General features: G+C 43.5%; 1 protein-coding gene across 1 annotated transcript in view; it reads right to left on the bottom strand.

Moving 5' to 3' along the window:
- Positions 1-21,332, bottom strand: part of csmd1a (CUB and Sushi multiple domains 1a) — an 800,422-nt gene that overhangs the window by 239,607 nt on the left and 539,483 nt on the right. The window contains exon 29 of the mRNA XM_060924925.1: positions 7,948-8,142. Coding sequence (XP_060780908.1) covers positions 7,948-8,142 — 195 coding nt within the window. The remainder of the gene's footprint in view (positions 1-7,947; positions 8,143-21,332) is intronic.

Below are 21,332 nucleotides of genomic sequence, written 5' to 3'. Positions count from 1 at the left end.
GCTGAATGGCCTGTCATTTAGCAGAAAATGATAATGAGGCTAATACCAGAGCACAAACCATTCCAATACTGTTCCCTGAAGCTGAGTGCTTTTGAAAGACTCGAGTCGAACCACTGTAGGTTCCTGGGTGGAACTTTATGTAAATGCGAAGGAAAAGGGGGTGGACTCAAGAAGAAATCTTATTCAACTCCACCTACGTACTTAACTGGTGCAAGGTTTTTACAGACGTGAGCAAATAAACTGATATGATGTTCACATGATAAAGAAAGATAGTGTTTATCTTTAGTAACTTCCTAGTCATGGTGGCTTAAATTAGGCTACTAATGTGTTTATATTTTGGGAAATACCACAAACTAAACCCATTATAAAATACTGCAGGCAGGTATGAACAAAATAACAGCACAGGTGGGATCTTGTTAAGTCACAACCATTTCTGTGGGTTTTTTTTCCAGTTTTTCTCATTTAAAAAAAAAAAAATCCACTTTCCATTTTTGGCCACACCCACTTCAGGTTACACCCTTACTGTAGTAGTATTATCTGAATTAATATGAAAACATGATTTTCTGACCCACAAATAAACCTGCATATCATACATCATCTCCATCTTGCCTCATAACTAATGGGCTATGGCAGTGACGACAGATGTATTTAAAATCTGCAATGACCTCATATGCTTCACCTGATGCAGCCATACCGTATCACTCCAACACCTATTACTGTGCTACTACCATTGTCACTGCTGTGCTGAGAATGGTCTGCCACCCATATCATATCGAATCAGTCGTGGTCTTGTGGTGGCACCTTTCTGTTAGATGTAGCTGATACAAGGGGATTTAAAAAAGGGTATACAAAATTCAAGAATGTATGAGAGTTATAACAGTTTTTACTCGATCGACATTCACTGGATATGAGCAATCGTGCCCTCTGATTGGCTACTCTACTATTAGGTTATCAGCTCATATACCGTGAGGAGAGAAAAACAAAATGGTGGAGAGTGTTGCTGAATCAACCGAGGATGAAATAAAAACTCTACTTGAAAACAAAACCCCAAAAATTGTCATCAAGTATTTAAAAGAAACAAAAATAGCTAAAAGAAATTTAGTTATTTCCCCTCAATATCTCCTGTTGCACACTCCAGCCCAGTTGGTGGAGATAATGCACCTTTAAGTTGGTTTGCCAACCGCTAAAAAAACCCTAAAGAATAAGAAGAAACACCCCCCCCCCAAAAAAAGCAACAAAATATGGAATGAAAGTATTTCATGATAAGAACATCTCATCTCATCTCATCTCATCTCATCTCATCTCATCTCATTATCTCTAGCCGCTTTATCCTTCTACAGGGTTGCAGGCAAGCTGGAGCCTATCCCAGCTGACTACGGGTGAAAGGCGGGGTACACCCTGGACAAGTCGCCAGGTCATCACAGGGCTGACACATAGACACAGACAACCATTCACACTCACATTCACACCTACGGTCAATTTAGAGTCACCAGTTAACCTAACCTGCATGTCTTTGGACTGTGGGGGAAACTGGAGCACCCGGAGGAAACCCACGCGGACACGGGGAGAACATGCAAATTCCGGACAGAAAGGCCCTCGCCAGCCACGGGGCTCGAACCCGGACCTTCTTGCTGTGAGGCAACAGCGCTAACCACTACACCACCGTGCCACCATGGTAAGAACATCTCATCTCATCTCATTATCTCTAGCCGCTTTATCCTTCTACAGGGTCGCAGGCAAGCTGGAGCCTATCCCAGCTGACCACGGGCGAAAGGCGGGGTACACCCTGGACAAGTCGCCAGGTCATCACAGGGCTGACACATAGACACAGACAACCATTCACACTCACATTCACACCTACGCTCAATTTAGAGTCACCAGTTAACCTAACCTGCATGTCTTTGGACTGTGGGGGAAACCGGAGCACCCGGAGGAAACCCACGCGGACACGGGGAGAACATGCAAACTCCACACAGAAAGGCCCTCGCCGGCCACGGGGCTCGAACCCGGACCTTCTTGCTGTGAGGCGACAGCGCTAACCACTACACCACCGTGCTGCCCATATATATATATATATATATATATATATATATATATATATATATATATATTTTTTTTTTTCAAGAATTATTATTATAACATTTTTCACAAATTGCTGCTGTCATTTCGCCAGTGTGTTTACATTCTAAGCAGAAATTATTTTGTCGGACGTTTTGTATAAAAGTTTTTATTGAGTGAATTTGCAAAAAATAAAAATGCTCCGTTTCTCAAAATCCTGAATGTGGATAGAATAAAACAGTCAGTCGTTCCATTCGATCTCGTCGTACATGGCTTATAGCTGACGAGGCGAGTAGTGCCATGCCCCTCATCGGCTATCAGCTCATGTACGACTTGATTTCTTGGAATAGCTGTTAAATATTAGGTGTGTAATGCAATTCTACTATCTAAAACTGTTTAATACTGTCAATATTTTAGATCTGTATTCAAATTGAAACCTCATGGGCATGTATTATTATTACATCGTCTTTGACTTGTTCAGTATCATGCTTGCTGAATGGAATATATCTGATATACCACTCAACTCCATTATTTAAAAACGTCACTTATGCCGCTTTTCCACTACAAACGCGGCTGAGCCGTGCCGTGCTGAGTTGGGCTGAGTCGAGCTGAGTGGGGCTGTTGGAGTTGCATTTCGACTACAACCGCGCTGAACCGTGCTGGCTGGAAGTGGGTGGACACATTGGGTGGAGTTAGCGAAAGTGGGTGGACGTCACGTGATGTCGTTAAGCAGCGCAAACAGTGACATCAGTGACAGTGGCGGAACAAGTCAGAGCCGGGCCGGGGGCGGGGCAAATGACCGGGCCCTTTATTAAAGCTTATCATAACATCATTTTAGGCTACAAAATGTCCGCAACTGCGGTGTTTACCAATTTCAACACTACCGGGTGCAACTATGTTATTTAGTACATCAAGTCCTTCAAACGAACATGTAACTCAGAAACAAAAAACATTAGGATACTGTACATGGCTCATAATAAAACATCAATAGCCTATACTGCGCACATTATTTGAAGGGCATACGAATGAGCGCTCAGAGGTTGCAACGGTGACAGGAAGAGTCAGAAATAAAAGGAGGGCGGTGCAAACCTCACTGAATGTACTGTGTTTACCAATTTCAACACTACGGGGTGCAACTATGTTATTTTGTACATTAAGTCCTTCAAACGAACATGTAACTCAGAAACAAAAAAACATTAGGCGACATACTGTACATGGCTCATAATAAAACATCAATAGCCTACTGCGCGCATTATTTGAAGGGCATACGGCGAGCCTTGCGCTCCGCGAACTCGTCCACGATGCTCTGTATGTCACTGATTCAGTGATCTTTTAAGCGGTAGTCTCACGACCCGAATAGTAAACAATAAACATGGAGTCGTTAGTGTTGCTGGTCTTGGTGCTGTGGCTTGTTGTCACCGACAACGCCAACAGATACTGGCAAGAGTGTATAGTTGAGGCGAGGCGCATAAGGCTTCAGAAATTCTCGTAATTCATAATTATTCTCCTTCCAGGTTTGCGGTGTTTACAGATCCCAGCGTGCTCGCGCCTCCTCACCAATCAGTGCACAGGGGAGTGTCTGCTCACGCCCCCAACCTCAGTCGGCACGGTTTGGCTCGCTTCAGCCCCACTCCAAAACGGTGCGAGTTTTAGGAGCTAAGCAGGGCTGAAACGAGCTGAGTCGTGCTGGTTTTTGGTAGTCGAAACGCGAGCCGTGTCGGGCTGAAGTGAGCTGAAGCGAGCTGAAGTGAGCTGAAAAAGGGTAGTGGAAAAGGGCCATTAGATCCAGGATGTATTTTGGACGAAAAATACAAGTTTTTCAACACGAGAAGATAAACTTCATATCTTCAAGTCAACGTGTGATTTTCTGTTTATAATAGAGACACATTCTCAAACAAAAAGTACCCAAATTTATCAAAACAATTCGTTAAAGGAGAACTGAAGTCATTTTTAAACTTGCTTTATTTCTTAATTAACGTGTTATTCAATTACGTTTTCGGTTTTATTAACCTTATGTTGTGACCCGTATTGGCATATTATATTAGACTTATTGTCCTTTTTGGTTTTTAGCCATGTTGAATGTAGTTTGTATGGTCCACGCCATGGCAGGCGTCGCTTATCCGCATGATCTTCACGAGACTTGTGCGAGACTTCAAACGTGAAGTGTCAGCGCCGCCATTTTGAAAACTGTTTACACAGTGGCCAGATCGCCATATCATTCCAATTTAGATTAATTTCGAGATTTGCCAGCTTCATCAGTGATGGAGTGTCAGTACTGCGTGCTGTGGCACGTGCACTTGAAGGCGCGCCTCGGGCTGCGCACGCACCAAGTGGACTCCAGCACGCACGCGGTGAACAAGGCACACCTGAGCTCAATTAAGGAACTATGTGTTTGCCTATTTAAGGACTGTGCTGATGCATTTGCATCGCGAAGTATTACTATATGCATGTACACATTACCGAGCCTTTCTTTCTGTTGTCTTGATTTCCTGTTTCACGATCCTTGTGCCTGTTTCTCGTTCTTGTCCTCGCTTAGCTTTTGATGTACTGTTTGTGCCTTGACCGACCCTTTTGCCTGTATTCTGCTTTTTGATCTAGCCTGCAGTTTTGGATTGTTTGCCTGTGTATATATTGTCTCACTGTATATATATTCTGCACTTTATTAAACTGTATACTTCTGCACATACATCCGCCCCCCTCGCATACATGACATGGAGATTATTCCATACGACTTCGAACCAACGTGGCGTAGAGAAGAGTTGAAAAGGACGACAGGATAAGGACGAGTCCGTCGCGCTGGTATTTACATTGTTACTGTAGCACAATTAAAACATGCCAGATCAGGCAGCTGGTGGGTTTTCAAAATAATAAATACATGCATGTATTTTTGTGATAAATACATACAACCCCGATTCCAAAAAAGTTGGGACAAAGTACAAATTGTAAATAAAAACGGAATGCAATGATGTGGAAGTTTCAAAATTCCATATTTTATTCAGAATAGAACATAGATGACATATCAAATGTTTAAACTGAGAAAATGTATCATTTAAAGAGAAAAATTAGGTGATTTTAAATTTCATGACAACAACACATCTCAAAAAAGTTGGGACAAGGCCATGTTTACCACTGTGAGGCATCCCCTTTTCTCTTTACAACAGTCTGTAAACGTCTGGGGACTGAGGAGACAAGTTGCTCAAGTTTAGGGATAGGAATGTTAACCCATTCTTGTCTAACGTAGGATTCTAGTTGCTCAACTGTCTTAGGTCTTTTTTGTCGTATCTTCCGTTTTATGATGCGCCAAATGTTTTCTATGGGTGAAAGATCTGGACTGCAGGCTGGCCAGTTCAGTACCTGGACCCTTCTTCTACGCAGCCATGATGCTGTAATTGATGCAGTATGTGGTTTGGCATTGTCATGTTGGAAAATGCAAGGTCTTCCCTGAAAGAGACGTCGTCTGGATGGGAGCATATGTTGCTCTAGAATCTGGATATACCTTTCAGCATTGATGGTGTCTTTCCAGATGTGTAAGCTGCCCATGCCACACGCACTAATGCAACTCCATACCATCAGAGATGCAGGCTTCTGAACTGAGCGCTGATAACAACTTGGGTCATCCTTCTCCTCTTTAGTCCGTATAACATGGCATCCCAGACTTCCATAAAGAACTTCAAATTTTGATTCATCTGACCACAGAACAGTTTTCCACTTTGCCACAGTCCATTTTAAATGAGCCTTGGCCCAGAGAAGACGTCTGCGCTTCTGGATCATGTTTAGATACGGCTTCTTCTTTGAACTATAGAGTTTTAGCTGCCAACGGCGGATGGCATGGTGAATTGTGTTCACAGATAATGTTCTCTGGAAATATTCCTGAGCCCATTTTGTGATTTCCAATACAGAAGCATGCCTGTATGTGATGCAGTGCCATCTAAGGGCCCGAAGATCACGGGCACCCAGTATGGTTTTCCGGCCTTGACCCTTACGCACAGAGATTCTTCCAGATTCTCTGAATCTTTTGATGATATTATGCACTGTAGGTGATGATATGTTCAAACTCTTTGCAATTTGACACTGTCGAACTCCTTTCTGATATTGCTCCACTATTTGTCGGCGCAGAATCAGGGGGATTGGTGATCCTCTTCCCATCTTTACTTCTGAGAGCTGCTGCCACTCCAAGATGCTCTTTTTATACCCAGTCATGTTAATGACCTATTGCCAATTGACTTAATGAGTTGCAATTTGGTTCTCCAGCTGTTCCTTTTTTGTACCTTTAACTTTTCCAGCCTCTTATTGCCCCTGTCCCAACTTTTTTGAGATGTGTTGCTGTCATGAAATTTCAAATGAGCCAATATTTGGCATGAAATTGCAAAATGTCTCACTTTCGACATTTGATATGTTGCCTATGTTCTATTGTGAATACAATATCAGTTTTTGAGATTTGTAAATTATTGCATTCCGTTTTTATTTACAATTTGTACTTTGTCCCAACTTTTTTGGAATTGGGGTTGTATTATACTGAGCGCATTTCCCACATAATCCTCACTAAGGTTTCGGACAGCACTACAAAATGGCGTCCCCACTATATAGTGCCCTATAATATCGTGAGTAGGGAGTGATTTCGGACACAGGGAAAACTTCCGGCTTGATTACGTCAGCATTCAAAGGAAGGCGCACGTCTTTTGACAACGTTGGGAAATGTGCATTTGATTTCCGCCGTACGTTTTACTTCCGTCCTACGATGTCTCGCACAGGTCTCAGCGAATCTCGTTTACGGCCAGTGCTTTGACATTATGGACTGATATATTACAGAGCATATTTCAAACACTCATAACTTGCTATAGCAGCGACAAAATAGCGATAAAAAAATGCATTCCGATATTTAATAAAATGAGATAAATAGAATTTTGATCATAAAAACGTGCCTTCAGTTCTCCTTTAATTTCTTCATGAGTGACATTGAGAGATTTATGTCATACTTTTGGTTCTCCATGTCCTGGATGTAGCGTGTATGAAAAATACGAGTGATGTATTCCCCAGTAAAACACACGTCCATATAGATAAAAGAGATAAAAACATGTAATATAGAGTACAGCTCCCAAAAAAGCTGCTGTCATTTCATTGGATTATAATGCCCTCCTGTGTGTGCGTGCGTGTGTGTGTGTGGCAGTAAAAGCGGTTGAGCTGATGACTGTTCTGTCATACAGAACCACTGCTTGATACTAGCTCTGCTGCGCAAGAAAGAGAGTGATGATTCAGAGGCGGGAGAAAAAGGCGAGAGCGTGTCAAGGAACAGAGTAAGATTGGGGAGGACTGGGGTGCGAGAAAAGGAAAAGATGAGGAGATAACGTCTGAACCAGAGAGACCGAGTGAGTGTGAGCGTCACTGGTTACCACTCGAGTGCTTCCATTTGTCAATAGCAGCACAAAAGAGCTTGGCCTTGGGCTTCACTCGCATCTGTCTCCTGCTGTGGAAGCTAATGGTGGCTGCATCTGAAGCCAACAAATAATGGCTGCATATTGGCACAGGAAGAGAGATGAACAATGTGTGCAACAAAAGGCTAAATCAATTAACTCTCAGGACACCAAACAAATGAAAATGAATACTGTCTTTGATAAGCACCTTGCTTTCGGCTTCTCTGGATGGTGCTGTGCTTCATCACATTAGCATAAGTCAGTGCACTGCATCGGATTTCTCCGAAAGAAATGGCGCAAAAATGAAAGAACTAAATTACTGCACAAAACTGAAAGATTAACATGTTTTGAGCAGGTCATTAATCTTTATCTGAGCATATATCAAGCAGGTTTTGTCAAAAATCTAATTAAAAGACATTAGTGAGATAATTAGCCAGTTGGCATCTTCTGTTCAGGTAACAAACCATTGCAGTCTTACCTTTACATGTAGGGAGAGCCTTGTCCCAGATGGGTTTCCCATCAGTGCCAATGATGCAGGTGAGAGTAGGCGGACCCATGGTTGTGTAGCCAGAGTCGCATTCGTATGTGACTGTAGAACCAAGTTTGTAATCCATTCCAAGTCGTGTTCCATTCATAATGTTTCCAGGGTCAAAACATGCTTCCCTTGGCTTTTCTGCAAATCCAGAAAATAAAACCATGATGCAAACAAATGAATAATCAGACTTACGGGATCAGCTTTCAGCCACACAGGCCAGTGGTGAGATGAATCAAGTAGAAATAATAATGAGATCATGATCGCCATTGATTTTACCCCAAACTGCCCAGCCATACATTCCTGCTTTTCCATGGTGATGCATTACAAATTCAAATGTTATAATACTGCTACCTGCATTTTAATTAAAGCCAGAATATTTGATCCAGAATATCAGTCACGAGACCTAAATATGAATACATGAAAAGGCTCACAATGGGACAAGGGCCAGTGTTATAGTGGCAGGGCTGAGAGAGAGAGAGGACAGAAGATCAGAAGATGAAAAGCAGGAATGAGAAGGACAGGAAACTGTATAGAGTAAGGAAGTGTGGTGTAGCAGACTGATGCTGTATTCTGAATCCCAGCTTCTTAATAACAGGTAGCATCAGGCTAGTGATGCTGCTGCCCCGCTCAACCTTTATACACACACACACACATCTCATCTCATTATCTCTAGCCGCTTTATCCTGTTCTACAGGGTCGCAGGCAAGCTGGAGCCTATCCCAGCTGACTACGGGCGAAAGGCGGGGTACACCCTGGACAAGTCGCCAGGTCATCACAGGGCTGACACATAGACACAGACAACCATTCACACTCACATTCACACCTACGGTCAATTTAGAGTCACCAGTTAACCTAACCTGCATGTCTTTGGACTGTGGGGGAAACCGGAGCACCCGGAGGAAACCCACGCGGACACGGGGAGAACATGCAAACTCCACACAGAAAGGCCCTCACTGGCCACGGGGCTCGCACCCGGACCTTCTTGCTGTGAGGCGACAGTGCTAACCACTACACCACCGTGCCGCCCCCACACACACATATATATATTAAAAAAACATGGTTTCGTTGCATATCCTTGCATGACAGGTTGATAGGTGAGTGGTAAGGTCACTGCAAACATTTTCATTGTACTCATGAGTAAACAGTCATTTATAAACATTTGTTCCTGTTTAAATTCTACACACTTCATGATTTGCTCTTCAGTAGTAAATCATTAGATAATAGTGTATACCTTAGGAATGTAACATAATGCCATCTGTATTTATTTAGTGCTCCAAATGTATATTTTGGGGAGGCCATGGCCAAATGGTTAGAACAAGAGTGCTCTGAGAGCACAATGTCCCCCGCTGGCAACTATGCCATAAATCTGGTAAAATGCAATTGAATTGAATGAAATTGCAATATGCGTATTACCGACATATAACAAAGAATCCTGTCAAGTTTCTTGAAATTCCTCCAAAAATTGTGAGAGGAGTTGATTTCAGAAGGTGAGTACCCTTGCTGGGACGGACGGACAGACGGACATCACCACGACATAATCCCCCTTCGGGCCTTTCGGCCAGTGGGGAATAAAAATTGTGAGGGAAGCTAATTTCAGAAAGCAAGCACACCTTGATGAAATTGTCAAAGTGCAAGTTTGTTAATAATCAAAGACATAACTCTGGTGAAATTTACCCAAATTAAACGAAATTTCAATCTACGTATAATTGTCATATAACAAAGCCTTTTGAAAAGTTTGGTGAAATTCCTCCACAAATTGTGAGAGGAGTTGATTTCAGAAGGAAAACACTCTCATGAAATTGTCAAATTATAATTTTGTTAATTAAGGGCTGTAGCTCTGGTAACGTGACCGAATTTAACAAAATTACAATATGCATATTACCGACATATTATAACAAAGAATCCTGCCAAGTTTTGTGAAATTCCTCCAAAAATTGATAAAGGAGATGATTTCAGAAGGTGCGTACCCTTTCTGGGATGGACAGATGATCAGACAGACAGAAATCGCCACAACATAATCCCCCTTCGGGCCTTTCGACCAGCAGGGGATAAAAACAGCTTTGGGACCAAAAAAGTCATTGGTTTGATTCCCTGATCCAGCAGGATTGGTACCCTCAACTGCTCCGGCAAGCGTGGTGGTGTACTTTGTATCTGATAGCCAAAGAAAAACTGATGATGTGATTGTCAGTTTGGGCAACAGCCCGGCCATAATAATGTAAAAATAAATAAATAAATGTATATTCAAATTGTATTATGATTTAAACCAGAGGGGGGTTTGGCTGACACTATGTACAATTTTTTAAAATTATTTTTTGTGTGAAACTCTACCCAAGAAACACTGAAAAATAGGACTGCTGGAAAAAGAAGTCAGAATCAGAAATGCATGCACACAACTGTTTCCCATGCAAATAACAAGAAAAACAAAATCTATTTTACCTTTTGGGCTAATTTCCATTTTTTCCCCCCCAAAGCTTCATATTCACACTTTTCAAACTTTTTTTTTCCCTTATTCTGCAGGATCCCAGTCTTGATGTATACACCAGTAGCGAACCATTACTATTAGAGCTGGGACTTGAGCTCAGCTAAAACTTAGCCAGACACCAAAAAGCAACAGGGCAAAGGATTTTGCAAGGGATTAATGGCAGGCTGCCAGGTAGCTCCGTTGTCAATGTTGATTTTAAAAGTAACTAAGTAAATTGCATAGGGAAATGAATACTTCAGTCTGAGTGTAAAATATTGTGGCGAGCGTGTGTGGAAGAAGAGTCTGGAGACAGAAATCTTATGGCCCTTTTCCACTACCCTTTTTCAGCTCACTTCAGCTCGCTTCAGCTCACTTCAGCCCGACACGGCTCGCGTTTCGACTACCAAAAACCAGCACGACTCAGCTCGTTTCAGCCCTGCTTAGCCCCTAAAACTCGCACCGTTTTGGGGTAGGGCTGAAGCGAGCCAAACCGTGCTGACTGAGGCTGGGGGCGTGAGCAGACACTCCCCTGTGCACTGATTGGTGAGGAGGAGTGTCCTCACATGCCCACACACGCCCCGCGAGCGCGCTGGGATCTGTAAACACCGCAAACCCGGAAGAAGAATAATTATGAATTACGAGAATTTCTGAAGCCTTATGCGCCTCGCCTCATCTATACGCTCTTGCCAGTATCTGTTGGCGTTGTCAAGCCACAGCACCAAGACCAGCAACACTAACGACTCCATGTCCTCCATGTTTATTGTTTACTATCCGGGTCGTGAGACTACCGCTGAAAAGATCACTGAATCAGTGACATACAGAGCATCGTGGACGAGTTCGCGGAGCGCAAGGCTCGTCGTATGCCCTTCAAATAATGCGCGCAGTAGGCTATTGATGTTTTATTATGAGCCATGTACAGTATGTCGCCGAATGTTTTTTTGTTTCTGAGTTACATGTTCGTTTGAAGGACTTAATGTACAAAATAACATAGTTGCACCCCGGAGTGTTGAAATTGGTAAACACAGTGCATTCAGTGAGGTTTGCACCGCCCTCCTTTTATTTCTGACTCTTCCTGTCACTGCTGCAACCTCTGAGCGCTCATTCGTATGCCCTTCAAATAATGTGCGCAGTATAGGCTATTGATGTTTTATTATGAGCCATGTACAGTATCCTAATGTTTTTTGTTTCTGAGTTACATGTTCGTTTGAAGGACTTGATGTACTAAATAACATAGTTGCACCCGGTAGTGTTGAAATTGGTAAACACCGCAGTTGCGGACATTTTGTAGCCTAAAATGATGTTATGATAAGCTTTAATAAAGGGTCCGGTCATTTGCCCCGCCCCCGGCCCGGCTCTGACTTGTTCCGCCACTGTCACTGATGTCACTGTTTGCGCTGCTTAACGACATCACATGACGTCCACCCACTTTCGCTAACTCCACCCAATGTGTCCACCCACTTCCAGCCAGCACGGTTCAGCGCGGTTGTAGTCGAAATGCAACTCCAACAGCCCCGCTCAGCCCGACTCAGCTTGACTCGGCACGGCACGGCTCAGCCGCGTTTGTAGTGGAAAAGCGGCATTAGTTTCTCGGTTGCCTGTGCTACAAGATACAAAATGCAAGATGCTATATTGTCAATGTACAAGTACAGTGAGATGTCGTTTGGAAGAAGCCAGCAGATCTCATCTCATCTCATTATCTCTAGCCACTTTATCCTGTTCTACAGGGTCGCAGGCAAGCTGGAGCCCATCCCAGCTGACTACGGGCGAAAGGCGGGGTACACCCTGGACAAGTCGCCAGGTCATCACAGGGCTGACACATAGACACAGACAACCATTCACACTCACACCTACGGTCAATTTAGAGTCACCAGTTAACCTAACCTGCATGTCTTTGGACTGTGGGGGAAACCGGAGCACCCGGAGGAAACCCACGCGGACACGGGGGGAACATGCAAACTCCGCACAGAAAGGCCCTCGTCGGCCACGGGGCTCGAACCCAGAACCTTCTTGCTGTGAGGTAACAGCGCTAACCACTACACCACCGTGCCGCCAAGCCAGCAGATGCTCAGTTAAATTTAGTAAAGTATAAAAGTATTTATAAAAGTACTTCAATACAAAAAATAATACAAAACACAAATCTACACAGTAAAATTGAGGTAGAACAGAATTGTTGAGCTAAACAGAATTATTGAGGTAATATGTACAAATGAAGGAGTAAGATTATGTCGATGATAAAGTGCATGAGTATTGCACATACAGAAATATTGTAGCCGTATGTTATTGAACGAGCGTTGATATATACATGAATATACAGAACCGGTCAAATGCCATGGGCTGTATTGCACAGTAGTATAGCAGCAGTGAGTGAGTGGAGGTGTGCTGTTTGGACCTGTGGATTAGCTGGGGAGTCAGTGAGTGCTACTTGCTCTCAATAACACTTGTTTGACAGCTTTATTAGCATTTGCTAACACTACTGATGAATGCTACACCAGCTGGAAAGTTACTTCACTGCTGCGCTGACGGCGCCGACTCACGGTTAAACTCACATTGGCCTTCAAGAAGGCCTGAGAATGATATTTTTGGTCCCTCTTACTATAGATAAAAATCTGGTTGTTTAATTCATCTGTCACTTCCTACATAAACATACACTGCCATGGCCTTCTGTCCCAGCAAAGCCAGCTCGAAATTCTTCTCAGCCTAAATACAAACAAACAAAATAAATCTAATTGGATAACTCAATTTTAATGTTTTCAGGACAGTAACCCTTTCATTTCTGAAGCAAGTTTGATAGAAAATGAGGCCAAATTAGAATTAGAAGAGAATAATTTTAATGAAATAATGAAAGAATGAGTGGGCAGCACAGTGGTGTAGTGGTTAGCGCTATCGCCTCACAGCAAGAAGGTCCGGGTTCGAGCCCCGTGGCCAGCGAGGGCCTTTCTGTGCGGAGTTTGCATGTTCTCCCCGTGTCCACGTGGGTTTCCTCCGGGTGCTCCGGTTTCCCCCACAGTCCAAAGACATGCAGGTTAGGTTAACTGGTGACTCTAAATTGACCGTAGGTGTGAATGTGAGTGTGAATGGTTGTCTGTGTCTATGTGTCAGCCCTGTGATGACCTGGCGACTTGTCCAGGGTGTACCCCGCCTTTCGCCCGTAGTCAGCTGGGATAGGCTCCAGCTTGCCTGCGACCCTGTAGAACAGGATAAAGCGGCTAGAGATGATGAGATGAGATGAAAGAATGAAAGCAATTAAAGAATGAAAGAAATTAAATATAACTATTGAAATCCTGATATGTTTGGGCTTTCTCTGAAGGCCTAGAAGACCCTGACGTTTCCCCTCTGATTACACCTAGTGTGAAGCTTTTTCTTTAAAAATGTGACTGTCATGCTTGTACACAATGCAGTGTAACAAAGAGATGAACAGTCATTTATAAACATTTTTAATTGTCAAATTCATGTGTAAGTGATTTCTAAATTCTGAATGACAGGAATTGAATTCTGCCTCATGTAAGAGCTCATCTCATTATCTCTAGCCACTTTATCCTGTTCTACAGGGTCGCAGGCAAGCTGGAGCCTATCCCAGCTGACTACGGGCGAAAGGCGGGGTACACCCTGGACAAGTCGCCAGGTCATCACAGGGCTGACACAGAGACACAGACAACCATTCACACTCACATTCACACCTACGGTCAATTTAGAGTCACCAGTTAACCTAACCTGCATGTCTTTGGACTGTGGAGGAAACCGGAGCACCCGGAGGAAACCCACACGGACATGGGGGGAACATGCAAACTCCGCACAGAAAGGCCCTCGCCGGCCACGGGGCTCGAACCCGGACCTTCTTGCTGTGAGGCGACAGCGCTAACCACTACACCACCGTGCCGCCTCTCATATAATATGCACTGGATAAACATGTCTGCTAACTGAATGAATGCCAGTGTAAATAAGCTGAATTGAAGGACGGGAGAAAGTCAGTTTCAGAGAAACAAAAAGAGAAAGGCAGGTATGAAATGACAAAAAGTTGAGGGAAGATTTGAAAAGAGAAAGGGAGGGAGGTGAGAATGAGTCACTGGATCTCATTAAGAAACTAAACGAATTCGAAGAAGGAAGGTTGATCTGGTCGGATCTCATAAAAATGAAGTCAGGAAAAGGGATAAATACTTTGAGGAGCAGGAAAACTAGCTTTAGGGTATAATGCAGAAGAGCCAGCTGTAGACAATGCACCAGATCATCCAGACACGAGGATAAGTATAGTTGTAGGAATGCTGTGGAGGTGGTGTTTGGAGGAGGTGCTGCCAACAGCATGACAGCTACCAGCCCACTTCTCAATTGGCCTATGGTTTAGGAACCAGAGAAATTGGAAGGAGGTGGGAGATTATATCAGCCAAATTGCTAGAATGAACAGCACAAACTCAATTACATTTTAAGGCTCATGCTTAAATGACAGGGGAGGAATTATTAGTGTATCTGGAGTGTCAAAGTTTAGGAGACCACTCCAAATTGCATACATCATTAGTATAAGCATGCCTTTAAATTGCTAAGGAAAGGTAGAATCTGAGTTTGAAATGCTGCCTTTCTGGTAAGTTTCCATAATTAATAGATGCTTTTTGTCCACCCCAAGAATAAATTGTGAATTTCACTGTGCTATTTTTCGCATGCATGTCTCTCCACCAATAACTCAGAAAATGATTGTGACTACTGGTGTGTGATGAGCAATAACAGATTAGAGATTGACTTTGTCAGGAAAAAAAAAAACAGCTGTGAAGCAAAGACATGCATTAAATTGAAGGAAAAAGGCAGCAAGAGGAAGCTGTACTGTTTACCATCAAAAATGTCACATCACATCCATGGCATTATGGGTGAAAGAGCACTAACTTCAAAAGTACAAGTTATTCTAAGGTGTAATGAAACAAGGCGACGTGATCATCACCCCCAAACACACCATATTGTACTTCACCTTGAAGGAGAACAGGCAAGTATACGGACACTGCATTTGCTTTATACATTATGTGTGGTGTGAAGTGATGACTTCTAAAGTTATGGAATCCGCCTGGATGTCTCAAGAGTGAAACGGATCCAGTTCAACACAGAAGATGGGGCCATCAAGATCTTCAAATAAAGCCACATATTGAGGATTCACTTAGTATCTGCAATAAATGCCACTGTTATTCCAGTAATTCACTACTCTGGGGGTGGAGTTGGTTTTCCCTCTACACAACGTACCCTCTTCTTCATTTGGGTTTGATTTCACCCATAGTTCACACTATAACAGATGCATAGCAATATAGAACCATGCTGCAAGAATTGTATTCATGCAACTAGTGTCTGAATATCCTGGACGCCTAATATGAGCATCAGGTACAAGTATTGGAACCACAAGACCAATTTGTTTATTTTTAATTTGAAGACATTTGGGTTTGAGATCCATCCATCCATTATCCGTAACCATTTATCCTGTGCAGGGTCACGGGCAAGCTGGAGCCTATCTCAGCTGACTATGGGTGAGAGGCAGGGTACACCCTGGACAAGTCGCCAGATCATCGCACAGCTGACAGAGACAAACAACCATTCGTACTCACGGTCAATTTAACCTGCATGTCTTTGGACTGTGGGGAAAACCAGAGCACCCAGAGGAAACACACGCAGACACGGGGAGAACATGCAAACTCCACACAGAAAGGCCCCCATCGGCCACTGGGCTCGAACCCAGAACCTTCTTGCTGTGAGACAACAGTGCTAACCAATACACTACTGTACCACCTGGGTTTGAGATCAAATGATGAATATAAAGTTTGGCTTTCTAGAAGTGATAAGTAAGGACATGGCACCTTTGGTGGCAGACCACCCATCGTTTCATTGAGCAAAAAGTACTGGAACAGAATGTTTTGGAGAAATGTAAAGTAAATAACACTCAATATTTGTTTGCATATGCCTTGCTTGCAATAACTGCATCAAGCTGGTGACCCGCTGACCTCACCAAACTGTTTACTTCTTTTGTGAATGCTTGTAACACAGCTTCTTTCAGTTGTTTTTTCCCCCTGTTTTTTGGGGGGCTGGGTGGAGGTTAAGGCACCAAATGCTCACAACACCATTTTATGCCAACGTACAAAGATTTCCCCTTTTTCTTGATGTGTGCAAATCAACCCTGCATGCCAGGGTCACACTTCAGGCCTGCTGCAAAAGGAGGAAGCAGGTTACTGTATGCTGGGGCACCTTTAGGTTTCTGCACCCAAATTCTGTGTTTTATTACCCATAAGGGAACTGCTGATCGCAAACAAATCTTAAAACAGGGAAAATCATGCCCTCAGACCTCTGATAAGTGTCTGAGTACCTCTTATCCACTCATGGGGTAGGCCTATACAGCATCCCCCTCATCTCTAAATAGTCTTATGGAGTGAAGGACAGACAACAACATGCCTTAGAGCCAACATCACTCATTGCATGGAGACTACATCAAATCAGAGGCTCCTGATGACAAGGTCACAGGAATACCAAGTGCAGTTCCACTGTACATCCCCAGGCTTGTGTACTTAAAATGTCTGGGAAAATCTTGATTTACACGACTGCTTCACTAGTGGTCTGAACAAACTGGTGGATTGTTCCCCAAGCAGATTCTGCTGTCTAAATGGATAGTGAGATCTGGCATCCTCAGCCAGGTCATCTGTGTTTGTAGTTTTGACCCCCCCCCCCAAAGCTGAATCTTTCAACTGAGGACTTAGCAGTTCAGGAACCACTCTCTAACACACAACTCCTATATGAATTGGTGTTCACCTCATCAGCTGGACACGGCATTGCAGTGCACCACAGCATCATGGATGGCATCTCTCTGGGGTCACATTATTTCCTTTGATCAAGGTGCTTTGATGAGATGCCTACATCTGCCACAGTCCTCAAGGTGTCCACTATGTCCTTTACTTGAGCTGGGGTCACTTTGTCAACTTTGCTGTTCAGGTGGGCTACCCAGCAGTGAAGAGAGCCATGCTGGGGCAAGAGCTGACTATGCACCAAGGAACTGACTGTGGAGAAAGGGAACCATTGATTTGCCTTCACTTGGTTCCTTGATTCCTGCAGGCAGAGCCTGAGGCATGACTCACAGAAGCCAGAGAAGTTGGTGAAAGACCAGTGCTGGAAAACTTTTTTTTTTTGACTTGTGGCTACACAGCAAAGTGGGTCAAAGTGTGTCTATGTGTCAGCCCTGTGATGACCTGGTGACTTGTCCAGGGTGTACCCCGCCTTCACCCGTAGTCAGCTGTGATAGGCTCCAGCTTGCCTGCGACCCTGTAGAACAGGATTTCAGATGTCCAACAGAAAGTTGGCTGAAAGGACAAAGAAAAAATTTGGTATACCAGCCCTAAGCACTGGGCAAGTTCTCAGTGCATCACTCCACCAAAATCCTCCCAGAATCTCTTTCTCTTCTCTGTCTTTCCGAGGGTTGATTGCAGTTGATCCTCAGAGATCTGAAACAGAGCCCAGGCAGGTCTGTTGAGACTGTAGTGAAGTAGGGCACTTCAATTTAAAGAATGATAGTTACCTATAACTGATGTAATTAGCATTTTTTAGGCCACAGAGGCTACAGGTTTTATACTGCGAAACTGGAATTCATCTCATCTCATTATCTCTAGCCGCTTTATCCTGTTCTACAGGGTTGCAGACAAGCTGGAGCCTATCACAGCTGACTACGGGCAAAGGCGGGGTACACCCTGGACAAGTCACCAGGTCATCACAGGGCTGACACATAGACACAGACAACCATTCACATTCACACCTACGGTCAATTTAGAGTCACCAATGAACCTAGCCTGCATGTCTTTGGACTGTGGGGGAAACCAGAGCACCCAGAGGAAACCCACACGGACACGGGGAGAACATGCAAACTCCACACAGAAAGGCCCTCGCCGGCCATGGGGCTCGAACCCGGACCTTCTTGCTGTGAGGCGACAGCGCTAACCACTACACCACCGTGCTGCCCTGAAACTGGCATTCCACATTATAAAATGTTAAACACTTTAAATAAATAAAAAAATAACAAACTAATTCATCAAATAAAATCAAACTGCTATGAACCCTGTTGGTGAAGATAAAATAGGAATAATCATCAAACATGAATTGCATTAGTTTTTATTTGAACAGCCCATTCAAATATTGTTTCTTTCAAAGTTTTTATAGTGCTGCATTGTCTCATCTCATCTCATTATCTCTAGCCGCTTTATCCTTCTACAGGGTCGCAGGCAAGCTGGAGCCTATCCCAGCTGACTACGGGCGAAAGGCGGGGTACACCCTGGACAAGTCGCCAGGTCATCACAGGGCTGACACATAGACACAGACAGCCATTCACACTCACATTCACACCTACGGTCAATTTAGAGTCACCAGTTAACCTAACCTGCATGTCTTTGGACTGTGGGGGAAACCGGAGCACCCGGAGGAAACCCACACGGACACAGGGAGAACATGCAAACTCCACACAGAAAGGCCCTCGTCGGCCCCAGGGCTCGAACCCAGGACCTTCTTGCTGTGAGGCGACAGCGCTAACCACTACACCACCGTGCCGCCCCCATCTATGTTCTACTCTGAATAAAATATGGAATTTTGAAACTTCCACATCATTGCATTCCGTTTTTATTTACAATTTGTACTTTGTCCCAACTTTTTTGGAATCAGGGTTGTATTAGCAACCGCGATTTGGCCTAGTGGTTAGCATGTCCATCTCTCGACCGGGAGATCGCGAGTTCTACTCATGGTCGGGTCATACCAAAGACCATCATAAAAATGGTACCTACTACCATCTGGCAAGGCATGCTGCAATACAGATGTGAGTGGGGAAGTCAAACTCTCGCGGTTACCGGAGGACAAGCCCCCCACTGTAACCCTAGCTGTATAGGCGAGAGGCCGAGGGCTATCGAAACGGAGATCAGCGTCGCACCCATACGCCTTAAAGAGCTGGTTAGTACTAGGACAGGAGACTGCCTGGGAAGACCAGATTCTGGCATGAGAAGGACTTTGACTTTTGACTTATATATTAGCATCACAAATATATAAAATGCAATGAGACTTGGGCTTTAAAGGTTGCCAATAAACTCTAATGTTGATGATACACAGGGCAACTTTTTGGGCAATTCCGCTTCGACACTTTCCCATTGAGATTGGGCAACAATTTCTATCTGAATGATTCTGATCGTTTTGGGCAACTTTTTAAAATAATCCAATCAGAGCGCTAGCAGTGAATCACATGACCACTTGAGAGTTTCTGAAATTTTCAACAAAGATGGCGGCATTTTCGGCAGTGGAGTGAAGAAAAAGATAGGCAACTTCTATCGTTTTATGCCAGGAAGTTATGTGTAAACCCTAAGTGGTGAATTTACCTCATCTAATGCTTAGAAAACCAACAGACAACTATTATGTGCTCAGGTTGTAATTAAGACATGGATTTTTTTTTTTTAGCTAAGTGTAAACTGCCGTTAGCTAACCACTGCTCCAAAGAGATTGAATAGGATTTAGAAACTAGCAGTGGTTTTTGCTAACACAGTTAGCTGAAAGCTGTTGCTAGTTATGTAGGGATAAAGTTAGCTCTCTTGTGTCAAGTTAGAAGTGATGGGCAGCTCTTTTTTTTTTGAGAGTTGTAAGAGAGATTGTCTAACTTATCATCTGATCTAATTCACATACAGAGCACGACTACTTGTGGAACCCGAGGGCAAAACACTACAAACTTCAGGATCTAAAAAGAAAGCCTTTCAGGAGCTCTGTCAGCCCCTTTTCCTTCTGAGCAGCTGTCTCCTGGTCCATGTCCTTTTTTTTCTTCTTTTTTTCTGAGATGAGAATTAAACAATTATGTTTTTGTGATGTATGTCAGTTAGTTATTGCATATGCGGCTGAGGCTAGTAGCATTTTGAAAGAGATTTTTAAAAAAGTCTTTATTAACAGTGATAATGTGATTATTTTGACTTATAAATGCTAAAATAATGGCAAATTATCTTTTGACCAGAGTATCTATTCAATTTTGTTCCAGAAGTGATACTTGAGTGAAATAAAGGCTGAAGCTTAGACAAAAAAGTGACAGCTGCAAATGTTTCAGTGTCCATCTTTGTGAGGTCGGTCTCCCTGGCAATAGATTTGATCTTATCTGATTGGTTGTTGCCAACTGTCTGTTGCCCTGATTAGTTGCCCTGTGTCTCACCTGGTTGCCCGTTGCTGGCAAACATTATTGACTTGTACTAAAGCAAGTTGCTCACTGCTACTCTAAAACTGTATTACAAGCAACAATCTAAAACCTTCTGTGCTACGCACTTCCTGGTTCCTGAGTTGTTTGCGCTGAGTCCTTTTTTCCCGCGAGTGCTGGCGTTAATTACTAATCTTTAACTTTTTTCTACAAATAATTTTCCAGTATCCTCTTCATTTTTATTGTACTTTCGCTTTCCTTTTTTCATTTTTTTTCTCTCCCTTTTTTTTCGGAAGAACACTGAGACCGGAAGCTTTCTTTTTCTTTTTCTCTCCTCCTGTGTAAAGACCACAAGCGGAGGCCATCTACATCGGATCTGCTTTAATGTCAACAGATCTTCGATTAAGGTATGTGAATCTTTTCATCATGGCACACCTTCAGCCTGTGCAGTGTGCTGACTGCAGGATGTTTAGTCATTCTTCCTCCATCGCTAGCAATAGCTTTATCTGTGATAAGTGCAGATTAGTTAGCTCTCTGACGGAGAAGATTACAGTGCTAGAAGCGCGTGTCCAGGCTTTAGAGAAGGTTAGTGAGCGTGAGAACAGTGTAGTTTCTGTAGGGGAAAGTCTGGATGCCCTAGGTGGAGTTAGCAATCCCCCAACTCCGGCATTAGAGCTCTTACAGCAGGGCGAATGGGTGACAACTCGGCGGCATAAG

Source organism: Neoarius graeffei, chromosome 7, assembly GCF_027579695.1.
Source record: "Neoarius graeffei isolate fNeoGra1 chromosome 7, fNeoGra1.pri, whole genome shotgun sequence".
Lineage (NCBI taxonomy): Eukaryota > Metazoa > Chordata > Actinopteri > Siluriformes > Ariidae > Neoarius > Neoarius graeffei.
The sequence above is the reverse complement of the archived record's forward strand: the minus strand, read 5'-3'. Positions and strand labels throughout refer to the sequence as shown.